Source organism: Triticum aestivum, chromosome 3D (genome assembly GCF_018294505.1).
Source record: "Triticum aestivum cultivar Chinese Spring chromosome 3D, IWGSC CS RefSeq v2.1, whole genome shotgun sequence".
In the NCBI taxonomy this organism is placed as follows: domain Eukaryota; kingdom Viridiplantae; phylum Streptophyta; class Magnoliopsida; order Poales; family Poaceae; genus Triticum; species Triticum aestivum.
Window position 1 is genome coordinate 542,000,057 of NC_057802.1, and position 21,996 is coordinate 542,022,052.

Consider the following 21,996-nt stretch of genomic DNA (forward strand, 5'->3'; position numbering starts at 1 on the left):
TAAGGGGGTGTCAGATTTGAAGGCCAAGTAGCTTTTTCTGAGAGCAAGATAATGTTTGGCTTGGCTCGCACACCCAACTCCTGGAGCGTCGATTGGCCATGGTGTGGTAAAAAGCATCACGTTGCGTTGGCCCGGGAGGCACATTAGCAAAGGGAAAGCATTGGTACGGTAGAGATTGTCTTTTCCCTTGAGAGGTCCTTGGTGGCGACGGACCTGTCACTACGGTCCGTGTATGAAGACTGTGGAAACTTCTTATCTCGAGCGGGGTTGCAAATCGTGCCCCGAGGGACCTTTATGACCTTGGGAATCCATGATAGATTTACGACTCTTGTGTTGCCTTGATGTGCGAGATGGTGACACGGGAATTGAGTTCGGGAAACAAGAAAGCAGGCGCTAAAGTTTTGTCCTACATCACCGACAGCTTCCTTACGGTCAATCCATCGACGATACGGGACCTTTCCTAAGGGTTTTGAGGAATTGCTACTTCCTTTGTGGGGATACTTGACCCCTGACAACCATGGAGGATGTTCCGGCCTCTAGGCGGCTCAAGTTTATAGGCTCTTCACCTATAACACCAAACATGCATCACAAAAACTAGGGAAAACAATACCAAATTTCCTCCGCTTTCTGAGTCTTGAGTTGACCGTTGAGACCGTTCTAGCTCTAGGATGCTTAGCTTAAAGGTAGAGTCCTTTTAGGGTTGACGGCTGCTTGTTGATTTTTAGATTTATGAACATGTCGCAATGATCAAGTCAACTCCTAGGTCGCAACAGGGCTCTCATCTCTGCTTGTTATACTTAGTTTGGTCTTTACAACGAGCTTCCATGCAATACATCTTACCGTGTCACTATTGGATACCTAGGGATACCACTTTTCTAAGTGAAGGCAACAACGAGGAATAATGGTAGGGTACCACAAGGACTTTCTATTCCTTCCTGAATCCCAAGCAATGGTGAGGCCACAACAACCTTAATGTTTGGAAAAAAGCTTATCATAGCAATGCCCCGAGCAATTTTACAAAGGCTAAAGAAGGTTTGGATTTAATGGGAAGTGCAAAGATCATGACTAGGAAACTTGGGTGTTTTGTCCAATGGACCAAACCTGAGGAAATGGAGGCGAAGGGCTAACAGTGGAGGTTCAAAAAGTCCCTTGTGACGCGAATTCCCCTTTGCCATATGGATTCCCTATGAACCTAGTTACGCACGAGGCGGTTCATCATGGTTCTCCTGTTGAGGAAAGATGTCCTTGTGTTAAGACAAGTGTCGTTGCAAGTGTTGAAGTGTGGATTACCTAGCCCTTTCCATCAGATTGGACTTTAGGTTGCATTAGCTATTGCATGAAGCTTACCATGGTATCAGAACCGTAGGTCTCAAGTTCAAGTCCTGGCTTTCATAATTTATTGAAAAATTTGATGTTCCCCCCTTGGTGTCCATGTAAAGGGCTCTTGAGCCATACCTCTAAGTATATTCACGTGTTGACTTCCCGCGTCACACGTGAGAGGGGGTGTTGAAGTGTATATGTGGATTTCCTAGCCTTTTCCATCAGTTCAAACTTTTGGTTGTGTTGGTAGTGCATGAAGCTTAACAAGTACTAGGGTGGGATGAGGTGCATACCATAAGAGGGGAAAGTGAGAACTTTTTTTGGCCGGCGGGGCCTAAGGTCTTACATCACGTGAATTGTTAACGAGGAATGTTGTAATTCCTTAGTTTTCCTAAGGGTGCTCCCACTTTTATTAACTCTGCCCTAAGGTCTTCAAGTCTTCTTTTTCATCGAAGTCGACTCGGGCTCAAGTTTGGGTGTTGGGTGATTCCCCAAGGTCCACCTGAGTCGACATTGGGACGCATCACCCATTCTTCAAGTATATCGCCATCCTTGGTCGCCACACCAAGGTTCTTATGGCAATAACCGGCGGCCTCCATGCATCCCTAGAGCATGATGGCCCCCTTCGGCGCAGGAATCTTGCGACGAGCGTGCACATAGTTTGGCATGAACATTAATTTCATGAGTGCCAGCCATCAAAGTATGGCCTTGAATGTTGTCTTGTAGTCCACACCCTCAAAGAAATGGACAAGGTAACATGTCTAATAGTCTGGGCAGAAGATCTGCAGACTTACATGGAAGAATTGCCTAATTGACTTGATTGACGTCCTTGGGATTTACAGATCGTCACGTGCTTAAGTGATGAGGACGCTAAGTGAACTCCCTATGTCTACGAGCACCAGGGTGACGCTCTAGTTAGCGAGCACTGGGGTGAGAAACTAAAGGGAAAAACCCGAGCTGAGTTAAGTCCCTGGCTGTTCTCTTGGTCGAAGGTGATGGTGGTGTCCGACCATTAGTAGCTGCTTTTGGGATGGGGATGATGGCCAACAGTTGCCTTTCGACGACCTTGTACAACTTTCTAAACATGTCGAACACGGAGTTAGCAAATATATGGTCCAGAATGCGTTCTAGGAAGGGGTCAGTGCCACCAGTTCATGTGAACTTCTTTTTTTTCTACCGAGTGGTCATTGTGGTGTGATCCCGACCTAGACAAGCCCAAGCACTTTTCGATGATGAGTTTATGGCCTCTTTGGCATCCACGTCCTTCCATGCCCACTTGAGGAAGGAATTCATCGATTATGGCCTAGCCTTGCTTAGGTTGGCATTATAGGCGGTAGAAGGTAACCACCCCTCTAAATGCCTGGATAAACGAGTAATCAAGAACCCATGGGATAGTATGGCGGATGCTGAAAAAACATTGGATGAAGTCCCATAGTGGATCCTCATCTCCATGTTGGACATGTGACATAGTTTGTTCCACGAGTAGATTGATCATCGAGGGAGGTGCGTCAACTAATCTCTAACGGTCCCCTTAAGGATTGCCACAAAGGTATTTTGACATCACCACCACCAGCTGCTTCAATAATTGTGGCGTAAGTCTTAAGAAACTCTTTTACGATTGGTGGTTCCATCGAATCGCTTGACGGAGTAGACGCAGAAACCGTTCATCTATGGGACAACCCAAAGTTCTTCCGGGGCTAGGCATCCCTGAATTTTCCACCTTAGTGATCGACCACGCCTCAAGGAGTTTGAACTGCTAGAGCTTCCCGTAGAGCGATGAGAGGATGATGACATGCAAAACCTCTCACACGAATATTCGAGATAGGTGAAGGGACTCACATGAGCTCCTCTGTGTGTTGGCTTAGGGGGTGTAACAGGTGACCTCATGGCGATCGTGTGTTCCACACTTAGCTTTCAACGACTAGATGAATGGACATGCTTGTTTGTTCCTCACTAGAGAGCGAGAACTCGACCTTCAAACATATCACAAACTAAACATCACTTAGTGAATTTTGGCATGTGAATCTGCCTCCTGGCTTTTTCCTTTTTGAATGCATTGACTTTATTGGATTTTATTTGGATATTGGGTGAATGACTTGGTAATTTGGCAAGCTCTCTCCATGGAACCATGAACTTTTCTCAGACCATTTTGATCTCAAACAAATTCTTAGGGTGTATCTCTAAACCCTAATGCCACCATATTAAAACCATGATTCCATTTCTGACCATTACAAAGAAAACTTCTTTTCCTTTGCTCCTATGATTCTCCAATCACTAGCATAGCCTATATGATATATAGAAAGCCCACACCCACAAAAATATTTATTCGTCATTTTGCAATATTTCTCATTATTGAATATCCCTTTCATGTCCATTATCGGTTCATAAACTCAAAGTATATTTCTATGCCTTCAAAAATTATTAGGCCAACTCCAGCGCGCGACCCCATCCTGTCCGGGTGCGTCCGTTTGGGGCAAAACGGACAGACTAGACGGCCCAGCCCGCGGACGCAAACGGACTTTTGTCCGTTTTCTGTCCACTTTCGACCCATCCCCGACCCAAGTTTGGGCCGCCTTTGAGGTGAAACGGACAGCGCGCGAACGGGCGGGACGCGTGCGCTTGTCCTCCCCTGGCTCGCCCGTCGGCGGCTCCAATCGACGGATGGAGTAGCCCTCGAGTGCGGCATAATCTCGAGTCCCAAGTGAAGAACACTACTTTGATTTTTTTGCATGAATACTAAAAAAATACTTAATTAAAATAATTTGGAGACAATAAGTACAAAACTTAAAGTTTTATTCATCGAGACAGACTAGGCACAAGTTTGTGAAACAAAAATTATGAAGAACTTAAGTAAAGAAACGACGGAGGAGATCAGCATTCCCCACCCTTGGTTCTCCAGTCTTCTTATTAAGGTTATACGATCGGTAAGCACCATTCTTCAGCACCATGGAGATGATGAATGGCCCTTCCCACAGAGGGGCTACCTTATGTTCCATTTGAGTATCCAATCTGAGGACGAGATCACCTTCACTTAATGCACGCCCATGCACCTACCGCCTATGATATCGACATAGGTCCTGCTGGTAGACATGGATTGGACAAGGGCTAGCTCACGTTCCTCCTCGGGGATATCAAGGCCATCCTATTGCGCTACTTCAGCTTTCAGTTCATTATAAAATTTCATCCGGGGTGAATCATGAATAAGATAACTCGTCATATTTGCTTCGCTCCGTAGAGCATGAAAAACAGAGTGACTTTGGTGGAACGATTGGGAGTAGTTCTCAGGCCCCATAAAACATATGGTAATTCTATGACCCAAGCGCCTACTCAATGTTCCAAGTCTCTCATCAATCGTGGCTTCAAGCCTTTGAGGATCATTCCACTGGATCAGTTCAACTTTTCCATTAGTCTGCGGGTGCGCTATTGAAGCAAAGTCAACCCGAGTGCCTTGGGGCCAACAAAATTCTTTAAATTCATATGACTCAAATTAATACATCATTTTTTATGATGTTGTGAGGAATACCGAGGCGATAAATCATCTCTTTCATAAACTTGATGGATGTCTTGGAGTCCAATTTCTTGATAGGCATAGCTTCAATCCACTTGGTAAATTTGTTGACTGCTACCAATAAATGACTAAAGCCGCCTTACACCATTCTCAGCGGCCCAGTCATGTCTAGATACCAAACTGCAAACGACCAAGTAAGCCAGACGGTCTTCAGCTCGAAAGCTAGCTTATGAGGCTTATTGGCGTAAAACTGGCAACCTGTGCACTTCTCCACTATGTCTTGAGCATCAGCATGAGCAGTTAACTTGAAGAAACCAGCTCGGTACGCTTTTGCTACCAAGGCCAGAGAGGGCGCGTGGTGGTCTCATGTACCCGAGTAGATTTCTTCCAGGATTTGTCTTGCTTCTTCTGGGGGATAAAACGCTACTGCACTCATGTAACACTTTCTTTATACAGCTCACCATTCATAACAGTATAAGCCTTGGAGCGACGCACAATCTGCGATACGTAATGCAACTCTAGTCCTTCAATTTTTTTCTCAAGTTTCCTGACTGCAGTGCAGTATGCTGCCATTGAGGGGCTACGAACATCCCAATCTTCCATCACCTGGTTAACAACTAGGTCTAAGTCCCCATAAACCAGCAAATGGTAGATACTAAGTGAAATAGCCATGCGTCGACCATACATCAAAGCTTCATACTCGGCCTCGTTGTTTGAGGGTGTAAATGACTTTGGAGCATGCAACTGAGTTTATCGCCTTTTCAGGAAATCAAAACCACTCCAACCCCCATGCCAGCTAACATCTTGGAACCATCAAAAAACATGATCCAGTGATCCGACTGGATTTGGGCGAGTGGGTGCTGGGCTTCATTCCTCTCGGCAGCGAAATTTGCAAGGGCTTGAGATTTAGTTGCTTTCTTAGCTTCAAATTTGATGTCGTGAGGCAACAATTCGATGGTCCACTTCGTCACTCGGACTGTCGCATCCCGATTGTTTAAGATTTCTGACAATGGTGCATCGCTTACGATTGTGATCGAGTGCTCTTGGAAGTAATGAACCAACTTCTTTGCAGCAAGGAAAACACCATATACAAGCTTCTGATAATGTAAGTACGCTACTTGGAAGGGGTTAAAAAACTTCATAGTAACGGGCCTTTGAACTTTCAGAGCATTTCCTTCCTCTTCACGCTTGACTGTGAGCACGATGCTAACTACCTTATTGGTTGCTGCAATGTATAAGAGCAGAGGCTCTTTTTCACTCGACACAACTAACTTCTTCAAATCTTTGAAAGGTGCTTGAGCTTCATCTGTCCAATTGAATTTATCAAATTTCTTCATCAGTCGATACAGAGGCAAAGCTCTCTCATCGAGTCTGGAAATGAACCAACTGAGAGCCGCGAGACAACCACCCAACTTCTGGAAGTCATGAATCTGTTAGAGTTATAATATAGGTCATGTACCCCTTTGTATTTATCCCGTTGTATAAGGGGTTTCCTGCATATGTTCCACACCTGTACATGTATATATATCGGCCTATGGCCTCATGGGAATATAAGTTGCTTATTCCTAACATGGTATCAAAGCCTTGCAGATCGAGCGGCAGCCAAGTCACGATCGGGCCGCTCTGGCTGATCTGGATCGAAACAACTGCTCCAGCAGCCGGCTTGCTCCACTTCGTCTCTGATCTCGCTGTCCGCTCTTTCGTTTGGTGTGCCGTCGCGCCGTTCCTCCCAGCATCGGCTCAGTGCGCGGCTCCCCGTGAGCCCCAGCTCCACTTCCCGCGGCCGCCGTTCGTGGAACCGCCGTGCGACTCCTTCTCGTCTCCGCTTTCCTCGCGCAGATTAAAAAAAAACATGTCTGCTGCATCGGGCTATGTTGCTGTCCCTCGCTGTCCGGTGATCTACGATGGTACTAACTACACCGAGTTCGCTGGTGAAAGAACATGCGGTGCCCCCATGTTTGGTTTTGGTAATTGATGACAATCTCTATGGACTAATGGTTGCCTTGAGTTATATTTGAAGGATTAGTCCATAGGCTTTTCTTGAAGTCCATGTGTTGGTTTCAAGGAGTTTATGTGGTGACCAAGGTGTTATTAAGGAATTATCCAAAGATTGGTCATGTGAGAGTAGAGCTTATTGCAAGCATGTCTTGAAGAAGAAGATTGTGTGATCATTCATGTTTACCTTCAAGACATCATCCAAATGAAGAGAGTTGGAAAGAGTCAAGGTTGATCAAGACTAAATCAAGAGTGAATCAAGTTGATCAACACACAAAGCGCACAAGATGTACCGAGAGGGATCAAGCGATCCCATGGTGTGGTAAGCATTGTCAATTACGCTTTGTGTACTAACCCATGATCTTCGTGAGAGTTCTTTGTGGGGTTAGGTTGCGGTGTGCAAGTTCAAGTGAAGCATCATGAAGAGATCAAATGCTTGAAGCTTGCCGTCCATTGTGGTGACAATGGACTGGTGAAGATGTGCGGAAGAGTGGCTCACCCATAGTGGAGTATGGGGGAGCAATCAACTAGACTTCATCGAGCCAACACAACCAAGAAAGGTGGTCCATCTTGAGGGAGTCAAGATCGTCATCATCTAGCTCAAGTGGACCATGTGCAAGGCAAAGGTTTGCTCTTGATAGGTTTTCTATTTTACCGGTCTCATGATGGTAGTTGGGAGACCGGGTTATAGGATCGATTGCCGTACTATCAAGGGGGGCTCTCAATGAGTAGCTTGATCGTATCGTTCATAGAGAGCTCAAACCATTGCATCCTTGCATCATCTTTGTTGGTTCTTGTTTGGTTCTTCTCTTTGTTAGTTTTGGAGCTAATGGTCATCTTGATGACAAGCTCGAGTTCATCGAAAACGGAGTTCACTCGCATCTTCTATGATGTTTTCGATGTTGGAGGTTATGCCGGTTCTTCTCGGTTGGAGGTTTCACTCCTCTATTTTTTGGTATACCTCCCCTGCCTCTTCTTACTATAACCAGTCGCTGTTTTGATGCTACTCGTCTTTCTCAATCCAACAAGCTTGAGTTTGCTCAATTCGGAGCTCATATGCAGAAGTTATGGCAGTTTTGGTTTCCTAGCGGTAGTACCGCGGCCAGAGCGGCAGTACCGCTTATCGCCCCAAGCGGTAGTACCGCTGTCCAAAGCGGTAGTACCGCCTATGGCCATAAGCGGTAGTACGGCTACGGTTCCGCGCTGGTACCGCCTCGATTTTGGGTCTTGCATTTTTCGTGTCGAGTTTTGCAGTAGTTGCACGGCAGTAAGGCACGGCAGTTCCACCTATAAGCGGTAGTACCGCTCCGGTCGGGCGGTAGTACCGCTACTGCATTTTTGTCCCGTGTTCTGCTCCTCCAGCGGTAGTACCGCTTATAAGCGGTACTACCGCCCCAAGGTTCATGTTTGGTTGCTCCTTTTCCCTGCTTCTTCCGCCAGAGCGGTAGTACCGCTCGTGGAGCGGTAGTACCGCTCGTGGAGCGGTAGTACCGCTCCTGTGCGGGCTGAGCACATAACGGTTGGATTTTTCCCCTTCTATAAAAGGGGGTCTTCTTCCCATTGAACCTTATCCTTTGAGCTCGTGTTCTTCCCCCATTGTTGACCTCCTTCGAGCTTGCTAACTCTCAATCCCTCCATGGATTCTTGCTAGTTTTTGAGGGAAAAGAGAGAGGAGATCTAGATCCACATTTCCACCAATCACTTTCTCCTCTTTGTGAGGGGAACCCCTTGGATCTAGATCTCGGAGTTCTTGGTGTTCTCCTTCTTGTTCTTCCTCTCATTTTCCTCCCTAGCATTAGTTGCTTCGGTGGGATTTGAGAGAGAAGGACTTGGGCACTCCGTGTGCCCTTGCCATTGCATTTGGTGCATCGGTTTGAGTTCTCCACGGTGATACGTGGAAGTTACAAGTTGAGAAGCTTATTACTCTTGGGTGCTTGGTGCCCTTGAGCTTGTTCCTCTTGGGTGCTTGGGCGCCCTAGACGGTTGGTGGTGTTCGGAGCTCAATCATTGTGGTGTAAAGCTCCGGGCAAGCGTCGGGGTCTCCAATTAGGTTGTGGAGATCGCCCCGAGCAATTTGACGGGTACCGGTGACCGCCCCCAAGGGTTGCCAAAGTGTACGGGTTCGGTGACCGCCCCCAAGGGTTGCCATTTGTACGGGTTCGGTGACCGCCCTCAAGGGTCCCTTAGTGGAATCATGGCATCTTGCATTGTGCGAGGGCGTGAGGAGATTACGGTGGCCCTAGTGGCTTCTTGGGGAGCATTGTGCCTCCACACCGCTCCAAACGGAGATTAGCATCCGCAAGGGTGTGAACTTCGGGATACATCGTCGTCTCCGCGTGCCTCGGTTATCTCTTACCCGAACCCTTTACTTATGCACTTTACTTTGTGATAGCCATATTGTTTCTTGTCATATATCTTGCTATCACTTAGTTGTTTATCTTGCTTAGCATAAGTTGTTGGTGCACATAGGTGAGCCTAGTTGTTGTAGGTTTTGTGCTTGTCAAATTAACCGCTAGGTTTATTCCGCATTTGTTCAAGCCTAAACCGTAATTATTTTAAAGCGCCTATTCACCCCCCCTCTAGGCGACATCCACGATCTTTCAGCTGGCTTCATGCGCATTCACATGCGTGGCATCCGTCTCTGGGGTGTTCTTTCTGGCGAGGTCTGCTGTCCGCCACGTCCGGTTCCTCCGGTGGCCCCTACTCTGCCGACTCCACTGGTTCTTCCTACGGATGCTAATCAGGCCGCCAAGGATACGGCTAAGCTTGCTGATGAGGCTGCTGATCGTGCCTATGATGAGAGGGTTTTGGCTTATGAGGAGGCTCTTCAGACGTATCATGGTGCTTTGTCTGTTTACACCCAGTGGCTTGATGATGATGCTCATGCTGCAGCTGTTCTCACTGCTAGTGTTCTGCCTCAGTTTGCTTCTGAGTTTCTGGGTCTTCCTACTGTCTTCCAGATGTGGACCTGTCTTCGTCAGCGCTATGAGCCCTCTGGTGATGCCTTATACCTTTCTGTGGTTCGTCAGGAGCATGCTCTTCAGCAGGGTGACTCTACTGTTGATGACTTTTATGCACAGAGTTCTGCTATCTGGCGCCAGCTTGATTCTCTCCGCAGTGCTGGTTGTCGTACTTGCCCCTGCTGCCAGGCTGTCCAGGCCAATTTGGAGTTTCATCGCGTCTACGAGTTCCTGTCTCGGCTCCGTAAGGAGTTTGAGCCCCGGCGTGCTCAGTTGTTTGCTCGTGGCCGTATTTCTCTCATGGAGGCGCTTTCAGAGATTCGTGCTGAGGAGACTCGCTTACGTGGTGCTGGTTTGCTGGAGGTTCCCTCTGTGCTCGCTAATCGGGCTTCTTCCACTCCACCTGCTGCACCGCCCCATTCTCGCTCGAGTGCTCCGCCGCTCTTGCCCACTCCTTCTGGAGGCTCAGGTCGCCCCCGTCCACATTGTGACTACTGCAACAATGATGGCCATATTGAGTCCCAGTGCTACACAAAGCGGAAACACCTGCGCAAGGCGCGATCATCCTCCTCAGGGACTTCGTCATCTCCCTCGACAGCTTCAGCCATTGCTTTGACTGAGCAGGATATTCTGAGACTTAAGCGTCTGCTCGCGGCTTCAGGTTCTTCCTCGACGGGTACTGCTGGTTCTGTGACTGATGCTTCTCGGACTGAGCACCCGCCCTCTACACAGTCAGGTACATCCCCATGGGTTCTGGACTCTGGAGCTTCTTTTCATATGTCTTCTCATTCTTCCGCTTTGTCCTCTCTTCGATCGCTGGATTCTCCTGTTCATGTCTTCACTGCTGATGGTACTCCACTTTCTGTTGCTAGTAGAGGCCATCTTTCCACTCCTTCTTATTCTGTTCCTGATGTTGCTCATGTTCCTCGACTTACCATGAATCTGTTTTCTGCCGGTTAACTTACTGATTCTGGTTGTCGTGTCATCCTTGATGTTGACTCTTGTTCTGTCCAGGATCGTCGCACGCACACTCTGGTTGGGGCTGGCCCTCGCCGCCGTGATTCTCAGGGTCTTTGGGAGTTGGACTGGCTTCATGTTCCTTCCACTGCCACCACCATCGCCAGTCCCTCCGCTGTTGTCGCCTCTGTTACTGGTTCCTTCAAGCAGTGGCATCATCGACTTGGTCATCTGTGTGGTTCTCGGTTATCGTCTTTAGTTCGTCGAGGTCTTCTGGGGTCTGTCTCAGGAGATGTCTCTTTAGAGTGTCAGGGTTGTCGTCTTGGCAAGCAGATTCAGTTACCATATTCACATAGTGAGTCAGTGTCTAAGCGTCCTTTCGATTTAGTCCATTCTGATGTATGGGGTCCGGCTCCTTTCGCTTCGAAAGGTGGTCATAAATACTATATTATTTTCATCGATGATTTTTCTCGTTACACATGGCTTTATTTCATGACTTCTCGTAGTGAGGTGTTGTCTATTTATAAGCGTTTTGCTGCCATGGTTCATACTCAGTTCTCTTCACCCATTCGTGTTTTTCGTGCTGACCGCTGGCGAGTATATCTCTAAGATGTTGCGTGGTGTCCTTGCTGAGCAGGGTACTCTTGCCCAGTTCTCTTGTCCTGGTGCTCATGCTCAGAATGGCGTGTCTAAGCGCAAGCATCGTCACCTTCTTGAGACGGCTCGTGCGATGATGATCGCCGCCTCTCTTCCGCCTCATTTTTGGGCCGAGGCTATCTCCACTTCCGCCTATCTCATCAACCTTCAGCCGTCCGCTGCTTTGCAGGGTGGTGTTCCTTTTGAGCGTCTTTTTGATCGTTCTCCCGATTATTCGATGCTTCGCTTGTTTGGTTGTGTTTGCTATGTTCTTCTTGCCCCTCGCGAACGCACCAAACTGACCGCTCAGTCTGTTGAGTGTGTCTTCTTAGGCTACAGTGATGAGCATAAGGGCTATCGTTGTTGGGATCCTATCGGTCGTCGGATGCGTATCTCTCGAGACGTGACTTTTGATGAGTCTCGTCCTTTCTACCCACGCCCATCTTCCTCGCTTTTTTCAGTGGAGGATATCTCTTTCCTCACTTTTCCTGACTCACCTATCACCCCCGTCGCGCCTGTGCCTATTCGTTCCACTCCCTCTGCTTCTCCACCCCTCGTCGATTTGCAACCACCATCTTCCCCGGTCTCCTCACTTAGCATGTCACCGGATTCTACACCTTCATCTCCGGTGACTTCTTCGTCGCCACCCCCCAATTCTACCTTGGCGATTCCTCCTTCTATTGTTCCATCTTTTCCTCAGCATTACACTCGTCGTTCACGACCTGTGGATGCTTCCTTGGATGAGTCGTCCTCTTCCTCTCAGCCTACTTATGGCTTGCGTTCTCGTCCTCGTCCGCCTATTGATCGCTTTGGATTTCCCACCGCTGGTGCTGCTGTTCTTGAGCCGACTTCTTACCGTCAGGCTGTTGTTCATCCTGAATGGCAGTTTGCGATGGCAGAGGAGATTGCTGCTCTTGAACGCACTGGTACCTGGGATCTTGTTTCTCTTCCTCCCGGAGTCCGTCCCATAACTTGTAAGTGGGTCTACAAGGTTAAGACTCGCTCCGATGGTTCTCTTGAGCGTCACAAAGCTCGTCTCGTGGCTCGTGGTTTTCAGCAGGAGCATGGTCGTGATTATGACGAGACTTTTGCTCCTGTGGCCCATATGACCACTATTCGTACACTTCTTGCCGTTGCCTCTGCACGCCACTGGTCTATATCTCAGCTTGATGTTAAGAATGCCTTTCTTAATGGTGAGCTGCGTGAGGAGGTGTACATGCAGCCACCACCTGGGTATTCTGTTTCTGATGGCATGGTATGTCGTCTTCGTCGCTCTCTCTATGGCCTTAAGCAAGCCCCTCGCGCCTGGTTTGAGCGTTTTGCCTCTGTGGTCACTACTGCTGGTTTTTCAGCAAGTGCTCATGATCCAGCATTGTTTATTCACCTTTGTCCTCGTGGCCGGACTCTTCTTCTTCTCTATGTTGATGACATGGTCATCACTGGGGATGACCCCGAGTATATTGCCTTTGTCAAGGCCCGTCTTAGTGAGCAGTTTCTTATGTCTGATCTTGGACCTCTTCGCTACTTTCTTGGGATTGAAGTCTCTTCTACCTCTGATGGCTTTTTTATATCCCAGGAAAAGTATATTCAGGATCTTCTTGCTCGTGCTGCTCTTACTGACGAGCGCATTGTTGAGACTCCTATGGAGCTCAATGTTCACCTCCGTGCTACTGATGGTGATCCTCTCCCTGACCCGACGCGTTATCGTCATCTCGTTGGCAGTCTTGTCTATCTAGTTGTCACTCGTCCGGACATCTCTTATCCGGTTCATATTCTGAGTCAGTTTGTCTCTGCTCCCACTTCGGTTCACTATAGTCATCTCCTTCGTGTTCTCCGCTATCTTCGGGGCACGATCTCTCACCGTCTATTCTTTCCTAGCTCCAGTTCTTAGCTTCAGGCCTATTCGGATGCTACGTGGGCTAGTGATCCTTCTGATCGCCGTTCACTTTCTGCTTACTGTGTTTTTCTTGGCGGTTCTCTCATTGCCTGGAAGACGAAGAAACAGATTGCAGTTTCCCGTTCGAGTGCTGAGGCTGAGTTGCGAGCCATGGCTCTTTTGACGGCAGAGGTGACTTGGTTACGGTGGTTACTTCAGGATTTTGGTGTTTCTGTCACTACACCGACTCTGCTCTTATCTGACAGTACAGGTGCTATTAGCATTGCGCACGATCCTGTGAAGCATGAGCTCACCAAGCATATTGGTGTTGATGCTTTCTATGTGCGCGCTGCTGTGCAGGATCAGGTTATTGCTCTTCAGTATGTGCCTTCCGAGTTACAGTTGGCGGATTTCCTGACGAAGGCCCAGACTAGAGCACAACATGGCTTTTATCTCTCCAAACTCAGTGTTGTTCCTCCACCATGAGTTTGAGGGGGGGTGTTAGAGTTATAATATAGGTCATGTACCCCTTTGTATTTATCCCGTTGTATAAGGGGTTTCCTGCATATGTTCCACACCTGTACATGTATATATATCGGCCTATGGCCTCATGGGAATATAAGTTGCTTATTCCTAACAGAATCTTTGCCTTACGTTTGTCTCGCGAGTATGCACTACTGAGGCTGAAGCCAAGCTATTTCTTCGTCAATTGACTTGCATTAATCTTCGGAGAAATGACGCAGGTATTCTTGACGGGTTTAGCCTTCGTATCCAAATGAAGCTTGTGCTCAGAAAGTTTCATTGGAATACCAAGCATGTCAGAAGGCTGTCATGCGAAGATGTCCCAGTTCTCATAGAGGAACTGGATGAGCTCGTCTTCCTCTCTCTTATGTATGCCCTTCGCCACATTTATGGTCTTGGTCGCGTCGGTCAGATGAACTTGCAACAACTTCTGGGTATCATTGGCAGACTAAAAGGCGGCCTCTGACGTTGGCTTCTTGGTAGATAAGTTCACTAGGATCGGCTAATTTCTATATTCATCGAGTTCTACCTCTGCCATCTACTCATCCACAATGACAAAACCGCGCTGCATGCAATTTTCAGCTCTCTTCCCATCCCCAATGATGGTTATAACTCCGTTCGGACTAGGCATCTTTAATTGAGATAAACATAGCATGGCCTGACCATGAACCTCGCATACGCTGGCTGACCAAGAATCGCAAGATGGACACATTGGAAATCCACCACTTCAAAAATCAAAATTTCTTCCCAAAAGTTTTTGGGGTTGCCAAACACCACTTCCAAGGAAATTTGGCCGAGTGATTGGGCCTCCTTTCCTGGGATGACACACGAAATCACATCTGACTAACGCTCAACTTGGACAACCGAATGCCCATCTGCTGCAAGGTGCTAGTGTATATGATATTCAGATGGTTGCCGTCGTCCATGAGGACGTCCCATTAACCAGTGGACTGACAATCAACGCATGTCGACCCAAAGTCGGGACATGAGCTGGATGATCCGACTAGTCAAATGTAATGGCGTTTTTGACCAGTTCAAGTACTTGGGTAGTACTGGCTTAACTGCATTGACCTCTCCCGTTTGACGCACTTGAGCGCCCGCTTGCACTCGGATGTGCAAAGATCAAGAGTACACCATGCTCTCTTGGAAATCCACCTACTAGAGCTACGTCATCGTCATCCTCCTCCTTTTCTTTGCTCTCCGATGGCATTAACTTGTTAGACAACATTTTCATCAGCGCCAGCACTGCCGAGTGGTGTGCTTGGGAAGAACAAGGTTTCCTTCTGCATCCTTAGTGACATGAATCTGACATGGTTTGTCCAATATTTCTTCATCTGAATCTGCCTTCTTACTAGGCACCCGCTCTTTCTTTTGACCCTTGCCCTTGTTCTGATTAGCAAAGGCAACAAGCTCAATGCTTGCACTTATTATTGTTACGATTGTTGTTGTCATTACCACGATTCTGGCCCGAGTGGTTGTTGTTGTCACTAGCTCGTCCTTTACCAGTCACGATTCTATCTTCTTCCTCGCCATTGGCATAGCAATTTGAATTTCCATCATTCGGCTCAAGGAAAGAACCTTGGTACGATCAAACTTCAAATTTAATTATCTATATCTCAATGCCTTGCTTGAACACATAAACTGCTTGATGCCTGGTGACATTTTCAATCGAGTTATGCAGTGTGGTCCACCTTTGGATATACTCTGAGAGTTTCATTCTGCTTCTGGACACAATGTTGCAGCTCGGCCAAACCACCAGGCCGCTTGTAAGTGCTCAAAAAATTCTTGACGAACACTTGATGCAAGTGTTCCCAAGTGTAAATACTACTAGGTAGCAACTCCTTTAATCACACTTGAGCAGATCCTTCCAACATCAAAGACAAATGTTTCATTGCAACATCATCGTCGACTCCAGTCTGAAAAGTGGCACGATAATCATCAAGCCAAGTGTCGGGCTTGGAATTCCTGTCGTACTTGCTTATCCAAGTAGTCATCCTGAATTGCTGGGGAATGGGGGCTGAACGGATAAACCAGCTAAAACACATTGGCCCTGATGAGCTTGATCCACTCGGGTAATCTCTTTCATAATCAGATCTTTCTTCTCGGCCTTGATCCTACCGAGTCAAGTAATCCCAAGCATCGAAGGGACGATCATCCCGCCCATGCAGTGAATCGCCATGCTTACAGGGATAATGATCAACCCGTTGACATGGAGAAATCACTTGCCTCCAATCATCTCCATGGTAAGGCGCGTCGTGATAGTGTCGGAGCGAGTATAGACTGCGCCATTGCATCGAGGAGATATCACTCGATCGTAATACTATTCATCATGTCGCGGTGGAGTTCGGTCCTAGCGGTGCATCACGTCTTCGTGGAATGGGTCGACTCCCTTCAGCATTATGGTTGATTCAGACAACCTAGAGTAGAGCTAAGGGCGAAACACTTTTCGCCCTCGTCTATGCAGCTAAGGCGGTCCTCCTTTCCAAGCTCACTTTCAAATCACCTCGCATCCAATCCTATGTGGAAGAGGAGCAATAAAAAGGGAGGATTGCCGACGTCAATCTGTTGGAGGAGCTTTGATGCCGAGCTGTTGTTTGTGCAACCCATTACCAACAAGGACTTAGACGCCATCATCATCATCATGTTCGATCATGAGCACTCGATGTAATGCCCTGTTACGCCTAGCAGGATCAAGACTGGCCCCACAGACCAACACTAGTCTTTCCTGCGCTCTTTGTCCTTGCTCGTGCGCACCCAGGACCAACTACCCGATCGGTCACCCATCCTAGAATGGGCTCCCGGAAAAGAAGGAATTCCTTGTTGATATGAGTAGTCTATCATTCCTATTAAGCCAGGCTCTCACATACACCCCCACTCAAAGGAACCGACGTCCTCGTCGGCCCATCAGGAACGTTCCCTCTTGGTACACGTGTGCGCGTCCAGTCCGGCACATGTGCCATGCCGTGTGCCACAACGGACCACACGCGCCATGCGCCACATGCCCGCGCACCTGACTCGCGCATGCCCGTGTAACCGCGAGGGTCGGCTCTGATACCAAATGTAACGCCTTGTTACGCCAAGCGGGATCAAGACAGGCCCCACAGACCAACACTAGTCTTTCCTGCGCACTTTGTCCTCACTCGTGCGCACTCGGGACCAACTTCTCGGTTGGTCACCCATCTTAGAATTACTCTAAGCCAAGCACGCTTAACTTTGGAGTTCTTTTCGAATGCGCTCCCGGAAAAGAAGGAATTCCTTGTTGATATGAGTAGTCTATCATTCCTATTAAGCCAGGCTCTCACACTCAAAGTGGCGGATCTCATCCTCCCTCGTGCCCAGATGCGAGAAGGGAAGAAGAAGCTCTCACCATGTGGGAGGGCCCTTTCTTGGTGACTAGTGTTTCGTGACCAGGTCGCGTGCGACTAGAAACAGAAGGTGTATTGGTTCCAAATGCGTGGAATATCGAAGATCTATGCGTCGAATACCGGTTCCAAGTTGTGCTCTAGGCCAATTTTCCCATGAGCACTATGCTCAGGGGCTTGTGTTTTCATGTAAAGTTTTGGCAAGTTGGATGCCCGAGCCCTCTTGGGCCGATCTTCATGTTAAATAATTTGTCTTTGTCTTTTCATATCCCGACCCCTTTGCTGCCAAGTATGCGCGTGCTTGGGAGAGTAGTGGGTAGGTTGTTTATTAGTTGGGGAGATTTATGTTCTCTTCCTAAAGATAAGCATCATCCTCACGTTTGGAACTTTTACTAACCATTGAAACTTGAAAACTGCCCCTTACCGAGCGTTCAGGCAAACATGCAAGTAACACATAAGTATGCATCTATCAAAGGAGAAGTTCTTCACAAAAAGGTGCTCGAGGGAGTCTCCATGAAGGCCTCCAAGCAGGTGATCGAGAAGTAATACTCGCACATGACCCTGGACTTCAACACCAACAAGAGGGGCTCTAGCCCTAAAACAAAAACAAAGAACGAAAAAGGCGAAGCCATTTCGCTGATGAATCCCTCTGCCACTCCAAGCCTTGTCAGTCTTCCATGCTCGAGCTTCCCTCCTCTTAGAGCCTCGACTGGTGGATGGACCTGACTCCGACGGAAGAGCAGAAGGGCTTGGCTAAGAGGCAGAGTCGTATCCTTCAGTAGCGTGCCATGGATGCACGCCCAACGAGCAACTTGCCGTTGGTCCGGAGATTTCGGCACCGGGGGCTCCAGCGATCCCATCCCGGGGGCGCTCTTGCAAGTTGGTCTCGGCGATGATCTGCATTGCCATGAGCTTCAGATCGATCTCGACCCGCTTCTAGAGTGCGTCAATCTCTTGGCTCATTGAACACCCCGGTTGTCGATGGGCATCAGCGCAAGTGTATGTTGTTGTCTGTAGAAAACACGATGTCTCGGATTCGAACTGCCCGCCAAGCCGCAGAGCGCCTCCATCTCTGCAACCACGTCATTGTGCGACAACAAGAAGTTCTGCAGACTAAACTACAGCTGGAGGGGGGTGGAGGGACGTGCGGTGGACGACGGCGGCTACTAGAGCGACATGAAGCCATGGCAATAGGGCCAAGTGGCCAGGGATTAGAAGAACGAAGAGGAAATGATGAGGAGTCTACACAAGGGTGAAGCCTTCTTATAGTCAGGGAGCTAGGATGATGGTCTTGCAATTAAGAGCAGAGCACAACTCCCATCACTCATGTAATTGGGCCGCCACGCGACACCTTCACTATGCACGAGAATCGGGGTGACGCTTGTGCTTTTGCAAGCGATGAGTTGTCATAAATGAAGGGACGTTTTCGCTTCCACGGCGCACAGGAACCAGAGTGGCATCTCCACTTCCATAATCATGGGCTGATGTTTGAGGTGACCCATCAAAGAAAAAGAGCCTTCCGCTAGTCTCGATCCCTCCGAAATTATCGCCAAGTGGTAGAGTAGGGGGCTACTGTAAACGACACGGGAAACAGGGTCCCCCGGGTCTCTAGAGATGAGCCTAGCTTATTGTTCAATACTTAAAGAAAGAGACAACATGCTCAGGGCCTCTGAAGCATCAAGACACGAAGAGCAAGTACAATAGTGGGATTATAACCTGCTTACATGGCACTTTTTCCTATGTGGAGGTGAGAGATGTGAAAAAGTAAGGGGAGTGAGCTCTCATCCAAGAGTCTAGCTATATACGCATTCCTAGATAAATGCAACAAATATGAAGAAAGAGATAGAGAGAAGATGAAAATAATAATAATGTAATAGCCAACCTTATAGCCTACATTATTGTATGAGTGCCTATAGATAATGGCTATAAATGACATTGCAATTACTTATAGCCATCAGCTGGCTATATTATTAACCATGCTCTAATTGCTGCGAGGAATCTATATATCCTCGCCTTCGGGTCATTTGAGGGGCTCGCAAGTTGGCAAAAGATCAAGTATAGGCTTGGTCGCTTCCCTTCGGGTTCTCCGTGAGATCAAAGGCCGACATGCGCATTAATAGCTATGCCTGCATGTTTATGATAACCTACGGTTTATCGGTTATGATGATTATTAATAGTAAGCCAGTTCGCTCTGAACCGAGGCGATATGGCCTACCGCGTATCAAGAACCTGGCATGTGCAAGTCACTTTTTTTACTATCACCCCGCTGGATTTAGCATGTCTCTTAGAGCAAGTACAATAAGGTGACATAAGCAGGCTTTAAGAAATAGAATATTATATCTTTACTTAGTTGGAGGAGAGAGAAGAGAAGCGGACTCTTGGTTAGTAGCCGGCTGCAACACGAGACCCAAGATACTTTGTGAGGATATAAGGTGGGCCAACTATTAATAAAGTAGTACACATTTAAAACTTACTATTGTACATGTCGGCTATGAGTTTGGCTCTAGATGACATGGCAACTCCTTGTAGCTGACCGTTGGCTGTATTATTAACCATGCTCTTAGGCTTTCTCTCGCCAGGAGTGGGAGCTGGCGAGCTATGTATAGCTAGCGCGGCTCAGTTCATCGACGCCACCTGGCCCACCGCCCTATCCTCTGACGGACCCGCGTGGGTAGCACCGACTAGGTCGCCCAAGATCGTTTGTGGCATGCTTTCTAGCAAGGTATTGCGGTGCCCCCCTACACCCCCCCCCCTATATAAGGGGAGGACCAAGGCCGTGCAAAAGGTACGCAACTTTGAAGAAGACATAAGAGTAGTTCAGAAAAGAGGACAACTCTCCAATAGAGAGAGAGAGGGAGAGGGGAAGGGGGAGGGGGAGGGAGAGGGAGAGAGAGATAGCGCTCATCATGTAATCCATGATACGTAAGCAGAGGAAAAACTCAAGTAGGGCATAGGGTAGTACACCATTTTGGTGGCCTGAACCTGGGTACAAAAAACTTTGTGTCTTGGTTTGAAAACTTTTGGAGTGTTTTAGCCCCTGACCAAACAGAAATGGGGATCCCCGCGATATTTGGCATCGACGCATCCAACCTCGACAGGACCATACTATTCATCAAACAATGTTTTTTAATATAGTTTCACTTTTGTCATTTTTGCCCAAAATACCACAAATGTCATTTCTTCATTAAACTTCATACACAGGTATATCGTTTGACTACGTATGTTACAAAAAAGTACATTTTTATTGCATCTAGTTTTTCTTTTTGAATTTAATATTCATAAAAAGTGTGCGTGGAATCATGTTCACCAAATCAGCGTCCAAATTTGTATCACAACTAGGGTCTTCAATTAGTGTTTTGAGGGTGCGTGCGCATAAGCATCTACCTTATGTTCGGTGTTTCTATCTATTACTCCCTCTGTCCCATAATATAAGATCTTTTTGCAAGCTAACATAGCTTGTAAAATCGTCTTATATTGCGGGACGGAGGGAGTAAAAAGTAAAATAGGCGTTGTCTGTCTACTTTCAGTTAAACTCCACAGTATAGTCCCGACGTTTAACTTCCGGTGCTTCGACTTCAAGTAATGATTTTCAGTTAAACTCCACAGTATGTTCCTTTCAAGGAGGACGCGCAAACAAAAATCGTAATCACCATGCGGGCGGCATGCGTTGGTTGACCATGCAGGAGCCAACAAAAGGCGACAGGCTCAAGCGTCGTAGGCGGAAGAATACGAGCACGCGGTCCACGCCATTGGAGAAGCTTCCCCGGGTCAGTACAAGACCACGCTTTTCTCTCCAACGAAGCAAAAGCAGAACACCTGCCCCTGCCCCTGCTCATGCTCATGCTCATGCAAGGTGGTTGTACCAATACTCGCAGTGCACATATAAGAAGCCAAGATGCTAAGCAGGTTCGTGCAAGGTGGAAAGCCTGCGGGAGATTGTCTCGAGCATCTGGCGTGCGCGCGCAGAGCAGCCGTCCGCTATGCTACTACGGGAGGCCAAGGGGAAAACAGATTGAAATCGGAGCAAATCTACCGAGCGCGCGCCGCGGATTCTGTCGGGCGAATTGGAGTACTAGCGTGGCGTAAATGAGTGCACAGGAGTAAGCAACGGGAGCAGGTAAATAAGAGCGCGGCGGCGAGGGGAGAGCATGCACCTGGAGGAGGCGTACTCGTAGAGCTTCCCGGCGGGGGAGAAGACGAGCAGCGCGACCTCGGCGTCGCAGAGGACCGCGAGCTCGAACGCCTTCTTGAAGAGCCCCGCGCGGCGCTTGGAGAAGCGCACCTGCCGGCTCGTCCGGTCCTCGATCCGCCGCAGCTCAACACGCCCGCGCCGCGCCATCCCCACCGGCCGCCGCTCGTCTCTCGCTCTGTTTTTGTATCTCGGTGGTTGTTAGGGGTAACGGAGTGTGACGGGGCGGTGCGAGGCGGGGAGGGGAACTCTGGCTCGGGTCCGGCACCGTGGGGGAGGAGGGGTGAACGGGACGGGCCGCGGGTGTGACGTGGGGTCAAAATGTGCTGGACGGATCGCTGTACATCCTGTGCTCCCAAGCAGCTGCATGTCCCCACCAATGGGAATCGAGAACGTCGGTATCCCCTGGGGCTTTTTGCTACGCCTACGCGCACACAGTAACATTTTATTCTGTTTCTTCACATGGTATGACTGGCTGATTATTTTTCTGTAATATAATAATGGGATGCCCGACGAATATACACTTGTCCCACTTTTTAATCCACTCCACTCATGTGGGTGGTGTTTGCGTCAAGCAGAAAAAAGACGCTGAAAGGTGGGTCTAGAGATCCCATGAAATGGAGAGCGCACCGCACCCACTGGGCCAGGTAACCTTAGTAAAACTCCCGATT

The 21,996-nt window shown here is 48.2% G+C and overlaps 1 protein-coding gene across 1 annotated transcript in view; it reads right to left on the bottom strand.

The window, feature by feature from the left end:
- Nucleotides 1–21,611, bottom strand: part of LOC543018 (MADS-box transcription factor 51) — a 32,602-nt gene extending 10,991 nt beyond the window's left edge. The window contains exon 1 of the mRNA XM_044503242.1: nucleotides 21,291–21,611. Within this exon, the coding sequence (XP_044359177.1) occupies nucleotides 21,291–21,475 (185 nt within the window). The 5' untranslated portion in view covers nucleotides 21,476–21,611. The remainder of the gene's footprint in view (nucleotides 1–21,290) is intronic.
- Nucleotides 21,612–21,996: the final 385 nt, after the last annotated feature.